We start from the raw sequence: 16,376 nt of genomic DNA on the forward strand, positions 1-16,376 counted from the left end.
TAGGCCTTAAGCGCCTTTTTAACCTCAGTAAAGCTGCGCTGTTAACAGGGAAAAACTGATTGTTGCATTGTCATTGGCCAAGCCACCATGCCTTCCTTGTCCGTCCCGTAGCTTTTCCTGCCTGCTACCTCTTTGCATCAGGGCCGCAGCATTGTGTATTGCAGCACTTCCTGTTGTGTGGGCCTCTCCGGCGTAGGTGCCCCTCCCCCCCACGCCGCACAAACCACCAGAGCCACGCAATCATATCACCGGAAGGGTCCTAGAATCTGCCCCGCCTGCTCTTCTATCTAGGTAAGTAAGGATGGGCATTTCATATATTTAATGTTTGTTAGGCACAGGGTCATATCCCAGGAATCCCATGATATTCCATTGAATAGGCCAAGATTTGGAATCATAGTCCCTGTAACCCTGAATAATTCTCTGATTATCCCAAATGTCATCAACAAATAGAGATAGGTAAGCATCTAAGTTTTTGCTTTAAGCAATTCGTATTTTTTGTAATTGTGCATTTATTGCAAGCAGAATTCAATAATACAACAATATGTATCCGTGAGGGTATGAGAATGACAACATTCACTGGTTGTTGATCCGTGATGAAAATGGTGCGCTATGAGAGTTAAATGGAATATTGTTACAGACTTAAATTTAAATTTTATTTATGTGTCCACAGGTCCAGTCACTTGGCGAGAGAGTGGTCCTTTATGTTCTAAATCGAATTATTTATCGAAAATTAGAAATGACAAAAAACGAAGTGCCGTTTCTCTGTCATGGCAGCACCGATTATGCCAAGATTATGTGGAAGAATGGAGAAGCAATTGGGTTTTACTCTGTAAAACCATCAGGTAATGCTATCGTCGTAATAAATATTTTTTAAAGACATTACTAAAGAGGTTTGGGCTGTTATTTAGCAATAATATAATCTTGCTTTGTTAGGCTTCCCCCATTTTTTTTATATAAGTAGCTCTATAAAAACATATGATTATAATTCACCAGTGACTTATATAAAATAATTTGTATTTATCAGTTTGAGAAGAGTCACCCACACTTCTAATCAGCAGGCTTGTATTCCAACCCTGGTACAAAAAAGTGCAGCTGCATTACAGTCCACACACTTGAATAAAAATGCCATTCTTTCCAGAAGGTTAGGTCTAAAAAACATTGTCATAAACTCAACCATTTTTAGCCTGTTAAAAACAAATGACAAACAATTTCATGCTTGTCAAGCTTATACAATTGTAATGTGAAAATGACCAATTTAAATAGCTGTAACTCTTTTCTTAGGATCCCATCTATTTTACACTTGAGATAAACATTTCCTTACCATTTTAGTGATGAAGTACACAGTGTTTCCTAGCCCTTCCATCCCACTATTTTTCTTCTGTCCACTGAAGGTCCCCTCTATTTGTAGGGCTCATCTACCGGAAGGGCGCTCGCGGACCACACTAAAAATCTAAAGTAGCTTCATGCATGGCACACTGTTGTCATAAATACAGAATTTTAGCGCTCTAGTTGTTCAATAAAACATTATAGAAGGCTGCTGCCGGGAATCATAATCAACTGACAGGCAGCTGCTGCTTTTGGAAATACATGTTTTACTCAGAATATCAGATTTTATTCTCACATTACTGAGGAAGATAGTGTGAATTTACAAAAAATGTGTACTCATTTAGAAAACAGTTTTCTCTCAAGCACGGTTCATCAAATCCCAGCAGAGGGTCAGCATTTTCACAGGATAGGATCACCTTAGAACACACCACAATTCCTAAAATTATTATGGTAACACCACCAAATGATTTACATTGTGACTAAAATCTGTTATCACCCTTTCTGTGTGCTCCTTTTTTGTGACCCTCAAAAAAGCATTCTCAACAATGCGTTTCAATAGGGACCATGCCCCAGAGTCCTGTAATGGCTGTCACAATATGTTGCTCATGTCCGCCCAAGATCCCACTCTGCTCACATGACACGTAAGGGAAGAGTGTGCTCTTCTTCCCCAGTTATTATGATTGTCTTGGTTTAAAATGTGTGCCCCTTATCTTCATCTCTGGGCCCTTTGTACTAGCCGCATTTATAGAGATCCTCCACAATAAAGAATTTGAAGTACATTGCATCCTGGTGTGTCACTGGTGATCTGGGCCTACCCCATTCGATCACTGAGGAGATACCTTTTGAATCTAAGAGAGGGAAAACAACTGGTGTGTTTGTGTCCATTTTGGAAAGTGGCAATGATTGATCAAGGTTACGATATCTCTGGGGCATGTGAGAGTGCAAAACATTTGAATGATAAACACAGTGTTATGTGTTGACAGAGAATGGTAAAGCCAAAGACAAAGTGATCAGAAAAACTAGAGTTGAAGTAGGGCATATGGTACATATCGAAGATCCAGTTCTGCAAAGGAAAGGATCTTCCAAGTTTCGAGATCCTGTTAGGGTAATGGATGTGAGGCAGTGCAGTGTGGGTGTTGAATGGGAAACGGTGGAATGTGTCCAGAGTTGCCAAAGTGGGAAGATATGACATGGAAAATGTTAGAGAGGGGACCAGGTCCACCACAGAAAGCAAGCTTGGGTTTACTGTGAGGATCCCGGGAAGTCCTTTGTTAAGATAGAGTGGTAGGATTATTAGCGTACCTAAAAGATATGCAGGTTAATTTATTGCAATAATGCATTGCTATTATTTTCATTACATAATTTTAGTGATCATGTAATTCTGTTAAATAATGTTTATTGTTATGTTTAGATTACACACATCTTTACATTTTAGTGTTTAAAAAAGTAAATAAAGGGAAAAGATGTGTGTCATGTTTTGATAGGATTTCTTCCTTGTTATGATTTATGTGAAGTAAGTATGTACAGTAAGGCAATTGGTTCACTAGGTATTCCATTGTGGTAATATCGTTGTCATGGTTTAAACTGTGTGCCCGTTATCTTATTCTCTGGGCCATTTGTACTAGCCGCATTTATGTGGCTCCTCTACAATAAAGAATTTGAAGTACATTGCATCCTGGTGTGTCATTAGTGTCTTGACATTGCTCTTTCTACAATGACGTAGGATGACAACTTTCACGGAGATTGGCCAAGGGTGTGCAAAAGTAAAAAGGGGTCCCAAAACGGTTTTTTCCACCCGTGCATTTTCCATTGACATTTGTATCTTGCTTTCCGTAAAAACGGCTGAACAGATTTACATGAAATTTGGCAAGATTAGACATTATGGTGCATAGATGATCCTTTTGAGCACAACAGGTAAGTAGGGTAAGTATTTGTTAAGTTGCAAGGTATTTTAATATTGTGATATCTGTTGTCACTGTATTTTTTGTGTGAAATTTCACTGCAATACCGTGGCACATAGCAATGATAAGTCCTGATTAACTAATGACTACTTTTACAAAAGTTAAATGCTTCCTTGTTGTTTTTAGGTACATTTTGCCTTTGTTCAGCATTTCGCCCTAAGATGTAGGTAAGTATTTGGTTTGATATTATTACTCTACCTATTACCACTTTATTATAGTGGTAATAGGTAGAGAAAAATATTGATAAGTTTCTATTTTTATACAATTTTCAGAGTACCGCTGCACTACCTGTGGAGTGCTGCAGTACCAAAAAGAAATAAAAAAACAAAATGTTGAAAAAAATTAAAATACACTGTAGGACATTATATTTTACAATTATAATGTGCTACGGTTTATTTTCTATTTTCAACTAATTCAAATCTTCAGTAAAAAAGTCTACGTAGTACCAAAGTAACACCTCAAAATTACCACACTACTTACATTTTTTTAAATTTGCAGTTCTCCTCAAACTGCTGTAAAAATATATTGAACATTATATATACTTTTCTTAAGATATTAAGAAAGTGGTAATAGGTGGGGAACAACTACTACTTACCTAGATCTAAGACCCTAACCTAGAATGCAGACAAAATGTACTGAAAACGGCATGGCTGCCTTTTAACCTTTGGTAATCACAGCCATTAGCCTATCACATACTACCTTATTATACACAGGTACTGTGATATGCCCTGAACTTACAGAGGTATAGCACTGCACAATATAAAGCTAATTATTTTCTAAGTTATAACTTTAACACTACTTACACTATTCACACATACTAACAAAAATTACCCTTTACACCAAATAATCTATTTTCCTGAAACATTACATCTACATCTGTAAACACACTTTCAACTATGTCTGTCTATTACCACACTGTACTGTACACAACTACACTCTTTGGCACTCCGTTCTACTATAGGCAAATCCACTCTACGCTAATCCACTCAACCTCACTCCACTCTACACCTCTCCATTTTGCATCACTACACAGTATGCAATTATAATCTACGACACTTACTTTTATGAAACTCCGGTGTACGCCCTTTTCGGTGCACGCTGCCGCACTGTACGGTGCTCCACTCTACGACACTACACTATTCCACTCAATGCCACTCCGTTGTACTCTACGTCAGTGTATATCACTGCACTGTATACTACTCCTTTGTATGCCACTGTACTTTACGCTGCTCCGCTGTACACCACTCCATGCCAATCCACTCTATGCTATTACACTGTACATCACTCCATTCTATAGCTCTATACTCTACTCTACGCCAGTCCACTCTGCCGTACCACACTCAAAACTATTCCACTGTACGACACTCAACTCTAAGCTATTTCACTATATGCCACTACACTCTACATCACAGCCCTTTCTGCCAGTACGCCACTACACTTTACTCCACTTCACTATACGCCATATCTGTACTACACAGTGTATGCCAGTCAACTCTAGAACACTCCGCTGCATGTTACTCCACTGCATGCTAGTACGTTCTACCAATCAACTCTACTGTTCACTATTCTACTGTACACCACTCTACGCTATTCCACTCCACACAAAAACTTAAACTTATAACTATACAATTAATTTATCATTTACACAACACCTTCAAATTATTATAACTCACTCACCTCTATACACAGTGTATTTAACTCGGTAGCCACACTACAATAACTACATCTCATGCCTTCTCCATGCACTGCTTATACTGTTTTATATTATCTCACTTATACCACTTATGACATTGCAAATGAAATCTTTTGTCAGAACACAGTGCATAGTACAGTGGTTTGAAGAGCCATGATTTGTTTACTCATCCTAGAGGTTTTATGACGCTCATTATTCTGATTTTTTTCTGACATCTGCTATTTTCCATCAACACTCAATTTGTGTTATGTTATGTTGAGATTATGAAAAAATGCCTAGCAGAATTTCACTTAACTGACTTCTTTATGGAGTGCTACTTGAGCAGTACAATACGTAAGCAAAATCAAAATCTAAAACCTATGATTGACAGGCTGCCTGACAGTTGCAATCATTTTGAAGACAGATATATTTAGTAAAAAATCCCTATAAATATAAGGACATATGAAATTCCAACCCAAAAAAGTGGGTCTTTATTGATGCAAGTGTAGGAGGTGCAAGCCTCATTATATATTGAGCCTTTGTATGTTTGGGGTGGTGGAACCAACTGAACTAAAAGGAACTTGCCATTCAAATGAGTACTAATTATTGTGGTGAGCAGTTAGAATATATAGAAACTGAGAGAGACCCATATATTTTTTTTAAAAAACACATTTTTATTAGGTCAGGATTCAGAGTCACTTTATTTCTTGCAAAATAGTTACAGTTTAAAACAGTCAGGTGTGTAGAAGCATGTCTGATGACTTCCTTGCAATATAGCAACATTTACAACGACATAACAAAAACATCGCAAGCCTAATAACAACAGCTTGAAACTATATAAGAGTCAGCGCCACGAACATACTAATGATGCAGCCATCACTTTCATCGAGTCTACTTACACATGTTTTAGTCCACATTAAAATCCTCATTATATAACCCTCATTATAACAGTGTTTCTGCATCTGTAGTTAGTGGCTGGGGGTTCCAATTTTAGGCCTCTATAGTCTGCCCATCGTTTCCACATTTTTGGGTGTTTCTGTGGGCAGAGAACCATATATTTGAAAGAAAACATTTATGCAACAAGCGGGATCAAGTACAATAATGCCAAATGCATTCTCAGCAAAGAAGGACAACAGACACTGAGGCACGTAGTTATCCATTTCATAGAGCTTACTCATTTTCATAAACATACATTTTACAGTGGAACCATCCAACTTAACTTCATCTGAGTGATCTGTTAATTCTCCACAGTAATTTATAGTAATGATCCCTTAGAGATCAATATTTGAGAAAGTATGAATGAGGAATTATAAAGTGTGAACCTAGCCTCCCCGCAAAGGAGCAGTGAGCAATGTGGGCAAGTACAGAAGTTAGCAGAGGATTCAAAGGGGAGTGGATTGGGTAGCCTTTGGGAGCTAAGGGCAAATTAGGAGACGATTATTGGGGGCGGCGTGAATAGCCCAAGTAGTAGTAACGAGGTATGTTAAGTATTGGGTAGGATTAACTGGAGTTATTATCCTTGTGCTATAAACATTAGTCCTTGTTTTCAGAATTTCATTTTTAATTCACCTGTGAAAAATAGAAAATAACAGGTCACACACTATGAAGAAAAGCGTTCCTGTAAATGTTTCTACTATATCAGCAAATTTGAGGGAAAAAATACCTAAAAAAACTTGGGCCTCCAAAGAGACTGATGAGAAAGAAGCCGCACAGAAACATTTCTGTCTTCAAAGTTTTCCGTCTTTAAAAAATAAGTATCCCTGTGAATGAACTTACGAAGGGTTTTGGTTTCTCCCTGATGGGTTATGCCGACAGTATCCAAGGCGTGGTTTCTTTTGTAGCTACTCTATTGGCCAGCTCTGCCAATTTCCATGTTTGTTTGACTGCTGTTGCCAGCTGGATGAACATACATTCTTTACTATTGGCCATTCTAAAGCTGAATGGCAATAAGACAGAGTTGCAGTTCAATGGCAGATCTTTTATCACCTGGTGCTGGATGATGCTACAACTCCTAAATAACTGGGTAGTATACTTGGATGCTTGTTTGTTTCACAAAAACAAATCAGTACAGTTACTTGAATGTGCAGATACTTCGGAGAGTTCTTCTTCTGCTCCCCTCAGTCCTCTGTTGTTTAGTGGTTCAGGCAGTCGTTATGTCACATATTGACTATTGCAACACCTTCTATCTAGTGCTATCCCAAGGCTCCTTGTATCACCTTAATCATTCAGAATTTGGCAACAAGATTTTACTTAGGGTCTTGTTATGAGTTTGGCGGTCTCGTGGGCCTCCGTATCTGTGGTGGCGGTCCGAGCGAGGTGAGCTCGGCAGTCCGACCGCAGTATTACAAGTCAGGTGGAGCGACTTTGTGAAGACCTCTTCTGGACTGCCAAGACCACCCGCAGACCGCCGGGTTCGCGGTCTGAGAAAGGCAGCCGCGATAGAGTGGTACAGGGGACTGCACCGCCTTCTGTATTGCTAGTTGCATGACTTAGAAAAGAAGGGAGCGACCCCACTGACCAAGAGAGGGGGTACCACAGGTAAATCAAATACAAAGCTCTCTTGGAAAAATTAAATGTCACACTACTATCTATTCCTATATTGTACAATGCCACAATCATGCACACTCACTCAGAAGACCCCAGACCCTACAGGTTAATTATAATACATGTAATATAACAAAGAAATGCATTAAAAAGATTTTTTATTTATTCCGAAGGTATCTATACCAGATTTTCGAGATTTTCTTTAAAAAAAAGTTACAATACACCTAAAAAATACATTAAAAACACAATGCTGTATTCATATGGCAATGAGAGACAAAAAACTCAGTGCAAACAATTAATCGCATCTATTGTCGGTTGTTTCCTATGGAATTCGTTCTAATATTTGTTAAGATGTCCACAGCACCTTATATTCTATTGGACATTAACAAGTTTCTTGGATACAACCAATTGCAAAACCACAGGCGTCGACACGTTTCGGAGCTATTATTATGATGTAAACCCCTTCTTCAAGACTCAAACTATATAACAGTCTCTCTTGTAAAAAGACCCATAAAATCCTATAGACACAAGAATATAAATGAAAATAAAACAACATGTTAGAAATGATCCTTTCACATTAATTATATATAAGCTCATTGTATTTAAAAAAAATCCTAACTTCAATGCATTTCAATAGCGACAACTTGTATTCACAGTGTTTTCTTTAAAACAGAGAGAAAGAAACATTTTATATATATATATATATTACCTACTGGCGGTCGCCAGTAGGTATATATAGTTAGGATTTTTTCTCTATGGGATTTTTGAAAATTCTATGTCTAATAACTTTGCCGTTTGTGGACGGAATTGGCTGAAATTTTCAGGAAAATGGCACATTTTGTTTCTGAGCAGCCTTTGAAAATTTGGGGGGGGTTCGTCAAGGGGGGGCCGAGAAAAAAGGGGGGTCCCAAAACGCGTTTTTCCCATGTTAATTTCCATAGGGCGGTTGGCCTCACTTTTAGCCCGAACGGCTGAATGGATTTGCACGAAACTTGGCAAAATTGTAGGGACTGGTAGCCCGATGTGCCTTTTGTAGGTCTCAATATATGTGCTCCAGTGGATTTTGAGAAATTAACGTTTAAAAAAAGATATATATCTGTAAGCGCGGACCGGGCAGCGGCCTAGGACGCGTACTTTTCGCGCAACGGAGCTTTGTGAAGCGAAGCTGATTGGTTCTCCGGCGTCTGTCAACATTCCAAACAGTCCGTAGTGGCCGCAAACAGTCCGTAGTGGCCGCCATCTTGTCTCTCGGTAGGATCGAGAGACAAGAGGAGGCCAAAGCGAAGGGGTAAATGACCATAAGGGGGAATAGTAGATCCTCGCTGACCCCCTAGGTTTGATGTGGAGGTTTTAAAAGGGCCCCGCGGGGCAAAAAAAAAAAATTATAATAATAATCTTACGGCTGAATGGATTTGCACGAAACTTGGCAAAATTGTAGGGACTGGTAGCCCGATGTGCCTTTGCTAGGTCTCAATATATGTGCTTCAGTGGATTTTGAGAAATTAACGTTCAAAAAAAGATATATATCTGTAACAGCGCACCGCTTCGCGTACTTTTCGCGTTACGGAGCTTTGCGAAGCGAAGCTGATTGGCTCTCCGGTGTCTGTAAACATTCCAAACAGTCCGTAGCGGCCGCCATCTTGTCTCTCGGTAGGATCGAGAGACAAGAGGAGGCCAAAGCGAAGGGGCAAATGACCATAAGGGGGCATAGTAGATCCTCGCTGATCCCCTAGGTTTGATGTGGAGGTTTTAAAAGGGCCCCGCGGGGCAAAAAAAATAAATAATAATAATAATCGAACGGCTGAATGGATTTGCACGAAACTTGGTAAAATATTAGGGACTGGTAGCCCGATGTGCCTTTGCTAGGTCTCAATATATGTGCTTCAGTGCATTTTGAGAAATTAACGTTCAAAAACAAGATATATATCTGTAACAGCGCTCCGCTTCGCGGAGATAAAATTATATCTGTATTACCTAGCTGTTGCTAACACCAGTTAGCGACGGCTAGTAGGAGATAGCGACCATCTTGGGCCCCACTTTGCATGTGAGTGATATTTATCACTAATGACATGCAAAGTGGGCATGCCAAGATGTTAGCGACTGGAAACAGTCGCTAACATCGCTATCTCCTATTATCAACTTTTGGAAATATTCGAGATAAGCGCGAATATCTCCAAAAAGTAACAGCTGCCCTGAGCAGTTCTTAGCCATGTTATCCTATGGGAGGTGGATAACATGGCTAAGAGGATTAGCTCGGTAATGCATGAATATCGCTGAGTTTTCAGCGATATTAATGCATTGCGGTCGGTTTTTATCGTATTTGCGATAAACTTTGATAATAGCAAGGTTTATCTGCGATAATTTCTGACGGTAAAAAAATCTTTGCAATGCATCGTTAGGGATAAATATCGCTTAACTTTGGTAATATGCCCCAACGTCTGTTAACGTTCGATTCGAAGGAAATCAGGAAGTGTTGAAAAACATTGTCTGCGCCATCTTGTCTTTTTTCAAATGCCACACTTTTGTCGTGCACGGCAGCCATTTTAGATGCCTTGACCAGACCCACTCTGTGCACGCTGTCGATCCTTAGCATGGCTCCCCACCCTCGCAAGCATCTCCCCCAGGCAGTGGTCACCCCCGCTCTCTGTCTTATGCATGGGTAATAAACCTCCCCCCATCTGCGCTGCTCTTTCCTGAGAATCACACCCTGTGCCCGCCCGACACCTCCCTTTCGCCCTATTCACTACTGCACCCTCTGACACTCCTTTTCCTCTGTGTCCGATTGTCCAGGCTGGTCCTAGGGTATCAGCTAGCCCTGCAGATGTAGTTTATGGCCACAGCTGTAAAGATTCACCCCTCTTCAAAGGAGTTATAGTAGATCAAGGCCCACACTCGATGAGATCCGTCACAGCAGAAGCGTTGCTATTATCTGAAAACCATCCTGTATTGTGATTGGGGAGGGGACCGAGCGTGAAGCGGAAGATTCCAGGGATGACTCTTTGTACATCAAAGTTTTTACAATTATGTGTCACATTAAAAATATATAGCACTCCGACAAAGTAGTAAGATTATAAAACTTTAATAATTTATAAATATATACAAGAAAACAAAAATAGTAATAACATATAAACATTTTTAGGGAAAAACAACGAAGTAGCGGTCGGCTGTGCGAATAGTCCCAACGCAGCACAACGTCCAGATTTCCGGCGTGGGGCGGGTCATCAGTAGCAAACTGTTGTGCGAATAGTTCCAAGGCAGCAGAACGCGATGAAATCTAGATGACACGAAAGTGATGTCTAGTAAGTTGCCACCCAGCAAATAACGGCGTGGGGCGTCGCGGGGGGTGGGTCTTCAGTAGCAAACTGTTGTGCGAATAGTTCCAAGGCAGCAGAACGATGGCACCAAGGTGATGTCCAGTAAGTTGCCGCACTGGTTTTGGTATCCTACAATGCTGCTCCGAATAACGGCGTGGGGCGCCCCGGGGGAGGCGGCGTGAACGGGCCTCTCCAGGTGGAGTGTCATCTGTTGTAGTGGGGCGCCCCTTTACCGTTTCAGTTGCCATTCCGTCCGTTTTTGGTCCACTGAGTCAAAAGCCGCAATTCAGCTGAGTTGCGCCCACTCTTGCGGTGCAGCGATAGGCGGCTGTCACAGGACTCTCAAAATGGCGGCAGGCTCTTTCCTTTTTGGGCCTGGTCCACTGAAATGGCCCTGGGACACCTTGGAAATCGGACGCTTGTCTGCTAGGTCTTGGACCCCATTCTCGAAAGCGTCCCCTCCGCCTTGAGAATTCATCAAAAGTTTTGGGGGCCCCGACTCCTGCAGGCTTCTGGTGGGGAGCGGCTGCCATGATTGCTCGCGGAATGACTACGACGGAGCTACGAGATGGTGGTGCTCTCATGCTGACGCCAGCTTCAGTCTGAAACATCCAGAAACAAGGTGGGGCTTTCATCGTTTGAAAAAAAAAAAAGTTTTCATCCAATGAAAAGTGTTGTTTTTAGGTCATATGATCAAGCCTTCCATCATTAGGAAACCAAAAGTAAAATGAACCAATGAAAAGTTTTATAAACAAGTCACATGACCTGTTATGCGGCATAGGGTATAAAATGCGGAGAAAATACGTTGGCACGTGAGGCGGCGTCAGTAGCGGACCGATGTGCGAATAGGCCGAAGGCAGCACAACGCGCCAAGATCCGGATGGCACCGAGGTGGTGTCCAGCAAGTTGCAGCACTGGTGTGGCCATCCTACAATGTTGAAAGTCGGCGTGGGGCGCCCCGTTGGCCTGTGAGTTTGCGTCAGTAGCGGACCGATGTGCGAATAGGCCGAAGGCAGCACAACGCGCCAAGATCCGGATGGCACCGAGGTGGTGTCTAGTAAGTTGCCGCACTGGTGTGGCCATCCTACAATGCTGAAAGTCGGCGTGGGGCGCCCTGTTGGCCTGTGAGATGGTGTCAGTAGCGGACTGATGTGCGAATGGGGCCAAAGGCAGCGCAACAATATTTTCTGACGAGAAGACACCACAAGGCGCTGAGATGCCAAGATCCGGATGGCACCGAGGTGATGTCTAAGTTGCGGACTGATGTTCGAATGGGGCCAAAGGTAGCGTAACAATATTTTCTGTATGGAAGATACCACTAGGCGTTGAGATGCCAAGATTCGGATGGCACCGAGGTGATGTCTAGCAAGTTGGTGTGGTCATCCTACAATGCTGAAACTCGGCGTGGGTCGCCCCATTAGCCTGTGAGATGGCGTCAGTAGCGGACCGATGTGCGAATAGGCCGAAGGCAGCACAACGCGCCAAGATCCGGATGTCACAGTGGTGGTTTCATAGTTGAGAGGCACTTCATCTGCAGTGGGGCGCCGAGATCCGGATGGCACCGAGGTGATGTCTAGCAAGTTGCTGTACTGGTGTGGTCATCCTACAATGCTGAAAGTCGGCGTGGGGCGCCCCATTAGCCTGTGAGATGGCGTCAGTAGCGGACTGATGTGCGAATGGGGCCAAAGGCAGCACAACGCGCCAAGATCCGGATGGCACCGAGGTGGTGTCCAGCAACTTGCCGCACTGGTGTGGCCATCCTACAATGCTGCGCCGAAAGTCGGCGTGGGGCGCCCCGTTGGCCTGTGAGTTCGCGTCAGTCAGTGGGGGCTGTTTGAGGATCTGACTGCATTGGAAAGCAATGTGATGCTGTGCGTCGCCCCCAAGATGGAGGTTCCTCGGCTGCAGTGGGGCGCCCCTTGGTGTTTCACTCGCTATGCAGCTGAGTTGCGTGCGCACTTGTGGCGAATAGGCCGAAGGCAGCACAACGCGCCGAGATCTGGATGGCACCGAGGTGGTGTCCAGCAATTTGCCGCACTGGTGTGGCCATCCTACAATGCTGCGCCGAAAGTCGGCGTGGGGTGCCCCGTTGGCCTGTGAGGTGGCGTCAGTAGCGGACCGATGTGTGAATAGGCCGGAACCAGCACAAGGCGCCAAGATCCGGATGGCACCGAGGTGGTGTCATAGTTGAGAGTTCTGAGCAGCGCTTGTAACACTGTCTGAAGCTTATTTGCACCTGCTGCAGCTTCACTATTGCCCTGGTGTGGCCTAAGATCGCCCATGACATAGGCGGCCACCTCCCGGGGTCCGGCGGAACTTTTTTCCTTTTCCTTTCTGCATCTTGTCCCAAATTCGTTTGACCTGAAGACACGACCAGGTCCCTGAATGTGTGCAGGGGGACGCTATTGATTGAATCAAAATGGCGGCTTCACACAAAGCTGACTCAAGCGTTTTCTGGTGGTTTCATAGTTGAGAGGCACTTCATCTGCAGTGGGGCGCCGAGATCCGGATGGCACCGAGGTGATGTCTAGCAAGTTGCTGTACTTGTGTGGTCATCCTACAATGCTGAAACTCGGCGTGGGTCGCCCCATTAGCCTGTGAGATAGCTGTTCTTTGGATTTGGGCCTGGTCCACTAAAATGGCCCTGGGACACCTAAGAACTCGAACGCTCGATTTTTTTTTCCTTTCCTGTACATGCAAAAAAAGGTAAATGCCCGGTATGTTACACGCTTCATCTGCCACGATGAACTCTCCAGAGGAACCGAAAAAATATATAGTTGTGGTAACTATACCATGCATCGTCATATGGAGAGGTGGCACCAATTAATTATAGTGCTGCATAAAAGAGAGATTTGGAGGAGAACCCCTGACCTGCTAGTACATTCATCAAAGAAGTGGCACTGAGAGCTTCAGAGGCAAGGGAAACGGTCCCAAATATTTAGAAGAACTTTGGAAAGATTAAAATGACATGTTTAGATTGTGGTAAATTAATTTCATGTGGGCAGATGAGTGTTACTCTAATAAATACAGCATATGAACATCATCATAGTCGATGGTTGGTAGAGACATTTTGACTATATCCTGGACCTGCCCGTCCTCGCCCAAAATGGCGCCGGAATAAATGGGACTCGTAACTCCTTGTTGTGTACTGGATGCAGAACCTTGAAATCACGAGATACGTATGCAGTTTTGAAGCACATGGCGGGCGGGGACGAGAATTGATTGAATATTTCGACATCCCTATTGATATTAAGTTCTGATGTGTTATTGATTACTGTACTGTTGAAAGTTCGAATTAACGTCACCCATGGTACTTGCCCGCAAATGTATATCTAGATAATTTTATTGTAACTGGCCCTGTCGTATTTTAATTATAAAATGTACGTCCACCGATTCCGTAACTGTTAGACACCTTAGTTCTTGCAACCTAATGGCCCGCCCGTTACGTTCCTCTACAGTGTAAATGTCTACTCATCACATACGATTACAGTTTGCTCCGTGGCCGGCCCACGTGGTTATAGGCTCGTATTTGTATAATGAAATTTTCACAATAAAGGTTTTTAAAAGAAAACATGGTAGTAGTATATACATTGGTAAAGTTTGTAATAATAGTCACTGTTTTAGAATCATTAAAAGGCAAGTGAAATAAAGCAGACCAATTACATGAAGGGTAAAAGGTATAATACGAAGGAACGCAGTAAAGATAAATGGTCAAGGGCTGTTGTGTTTTCTATTCCTGCAACATAAAGTGATCGATAAGAATCTCATATTCAGGCGTATCGGCGACTAAGACAGCAGGTCGACCCTCTTTTGCTCAACGGCTCCATCATGGGACGAAGAAACGCTCTTTTTCTCGAAAAAAGAATATATTTTACTTGCAGGACAGTTGTAAAATTTCCGGGAAAGTACATTAGCCTGGAACATTATAACATATATTTAAGAAAAAATAATGTTCGGAAGTAATGAAAAGCGTAATTTTTAGGTCATATGAGCAAGCCTTTCATCATTACAATAAGAAAAGTAAAATGAACCAATGAAAAGTTTTATTAACAAGTCACATGACTTGTTATGCTTACGTTACGCGCTGCGCGCCCCGGATGACTTCCGGATGCGCTAACGCGGCGCGTCATATGACGCATTACGCGACAACGCAGGTCCAGAATATAGTCAAAATGTCTCCACCAACCAGCGGTCGGAACACAACCCCTTTCAGCAGGCTAAATAGTTCTGTTAAATGAGAACAGAAGGGACAGGCAACAAGAACCATCAGTGAAAGAGGGGAGGGCTAGTTCTTCTCTACCGGGTTACATTGGGGCGCTACCGGAACTGATCGAATTGGTAGTCTACAGTGTTTCTGGATGTTTCAGACTGAAGCTGGGGTTAGCATGAGAGCAGCATCATTTCGTAGCTCCGTCGTGGCCATTCCGCAACCAATCATGGCAGCCGCTCTTTATCGTTATTTTGGGCGGGGTGGGTGGCGGAGCCGAGCTGTTTTGCAGCCATCATTGTGTGGAGTTCAGTTCATCTCACTAGTTTTGTATTTGTCATGAGGGGTTGTTCCTAATGTTTCTATTTTAGCGAGGTCAAAAAGAGATCCCATTAGTGGCCTACTGATTTTGCTCGATTCCTTTTCTTTTTTTTTACACGATTTTTCGTTATCTGCAAAGACTAAACAGAGTATTGCGACTCTGTGTTTGTTTGTAAATAGAGAATGAACCAAAGAGAACTAATTCTAAAACAGTAAATACTTGGATAACAATCAATCAAATGGAGAGAGAAGCAGGCACGACGGATTACAACGGGGGCAAAGGCCTGCGTTAACTACCTTTCACTATCTGCAAAGAGAGAGTACTCCTAATAGAAATGAGGGGGGGGGGCACCATTCAAAGCAGATCAGTGTGCATAAACACGAAAATGTTTTCACTTACCACGTACTTGACATTCGACAGCTTATGATATTTGCTATTAAAAAACCATTGAAATTCACTGAAAAAACCATAGGTTATAGACCATATATAGTTAGGAATTAGCATTTACAAAACCTTGAAAATTCACTGAAAAAACCATAGGTTATAGACCATATATAGTTAGGAATTAGCATTTAAAAAACCTTATTTTACTCACACAAAACCATTGAAATTCCATATATAGTTAGTTGCACTAACTATATATCGCGCACCTGCAATCCACTGCTGATCATGTCACATATTACATCATTCATGACATGGTCAGTGACATCACTGATGACATCACTGATGACATCTCAAATGACATCACTGATGACATCACTGATGACAACATCCAGTGACTGTATGTTTCTGTAAAGTTAAAATATATCTTACATATTGAAGAATGAGTGGATGTATAAGTGTCTGGATGAAGGATTTAGTAGGTGCGTGACTGACTGTATGAGTGAGTGATTAAATGTGTCTCACTGAATGCATGGGTTAGTGACTAAACTGTCTTAATTTGTGCATCATTATGTCTGTTGTTCTGTAAACTGCTGCATGTGTTGATCATTAGCTATACGAGAGGCTATATGTGTTATTAATTGCTTGC

The 16,376-nt window shown here is 42.3% G+C and overlaps 1 protein-coding gene across 4 annotated transcripts in view; it reads left to right on the forward strand.

Annotated features, from left to right (window-relative positions):
* FAM169A (family with sequence similarity 169 member A) overlaps positions 1-16,376 on the forward strand; it is a 502,597-nt gene that overhangs the window by 162,588 nt on the left and 323,633 nt on the right. For all 4 annotated transcript variants that reach the window (XM_078675250.1, XM_078675251.1, XM_078675252.1 and 1 more), the window contains exon 5: positions 671-842. In XM_078675250.1, the coding sequence (XP_078531376.1) occupies positions 671-842 (172 nt within the window). The remainder of the gene's footprint in view (positions 1-670; positions 843-16,376) is intronic.

Source organism: Lissotriton helveticus, chromosome 2_1 (assembly GCF_964261635.1).
Source record: "Lissotriton helveticus chromosome 2_1, aLisHel1.1, whole genome shotgun sequence".
NCBI lineage: Eukaryota > Metazoa > Chordata > Amphibia > Caudata > Salamandridae > Lissotriton > Lissotriton helveticus.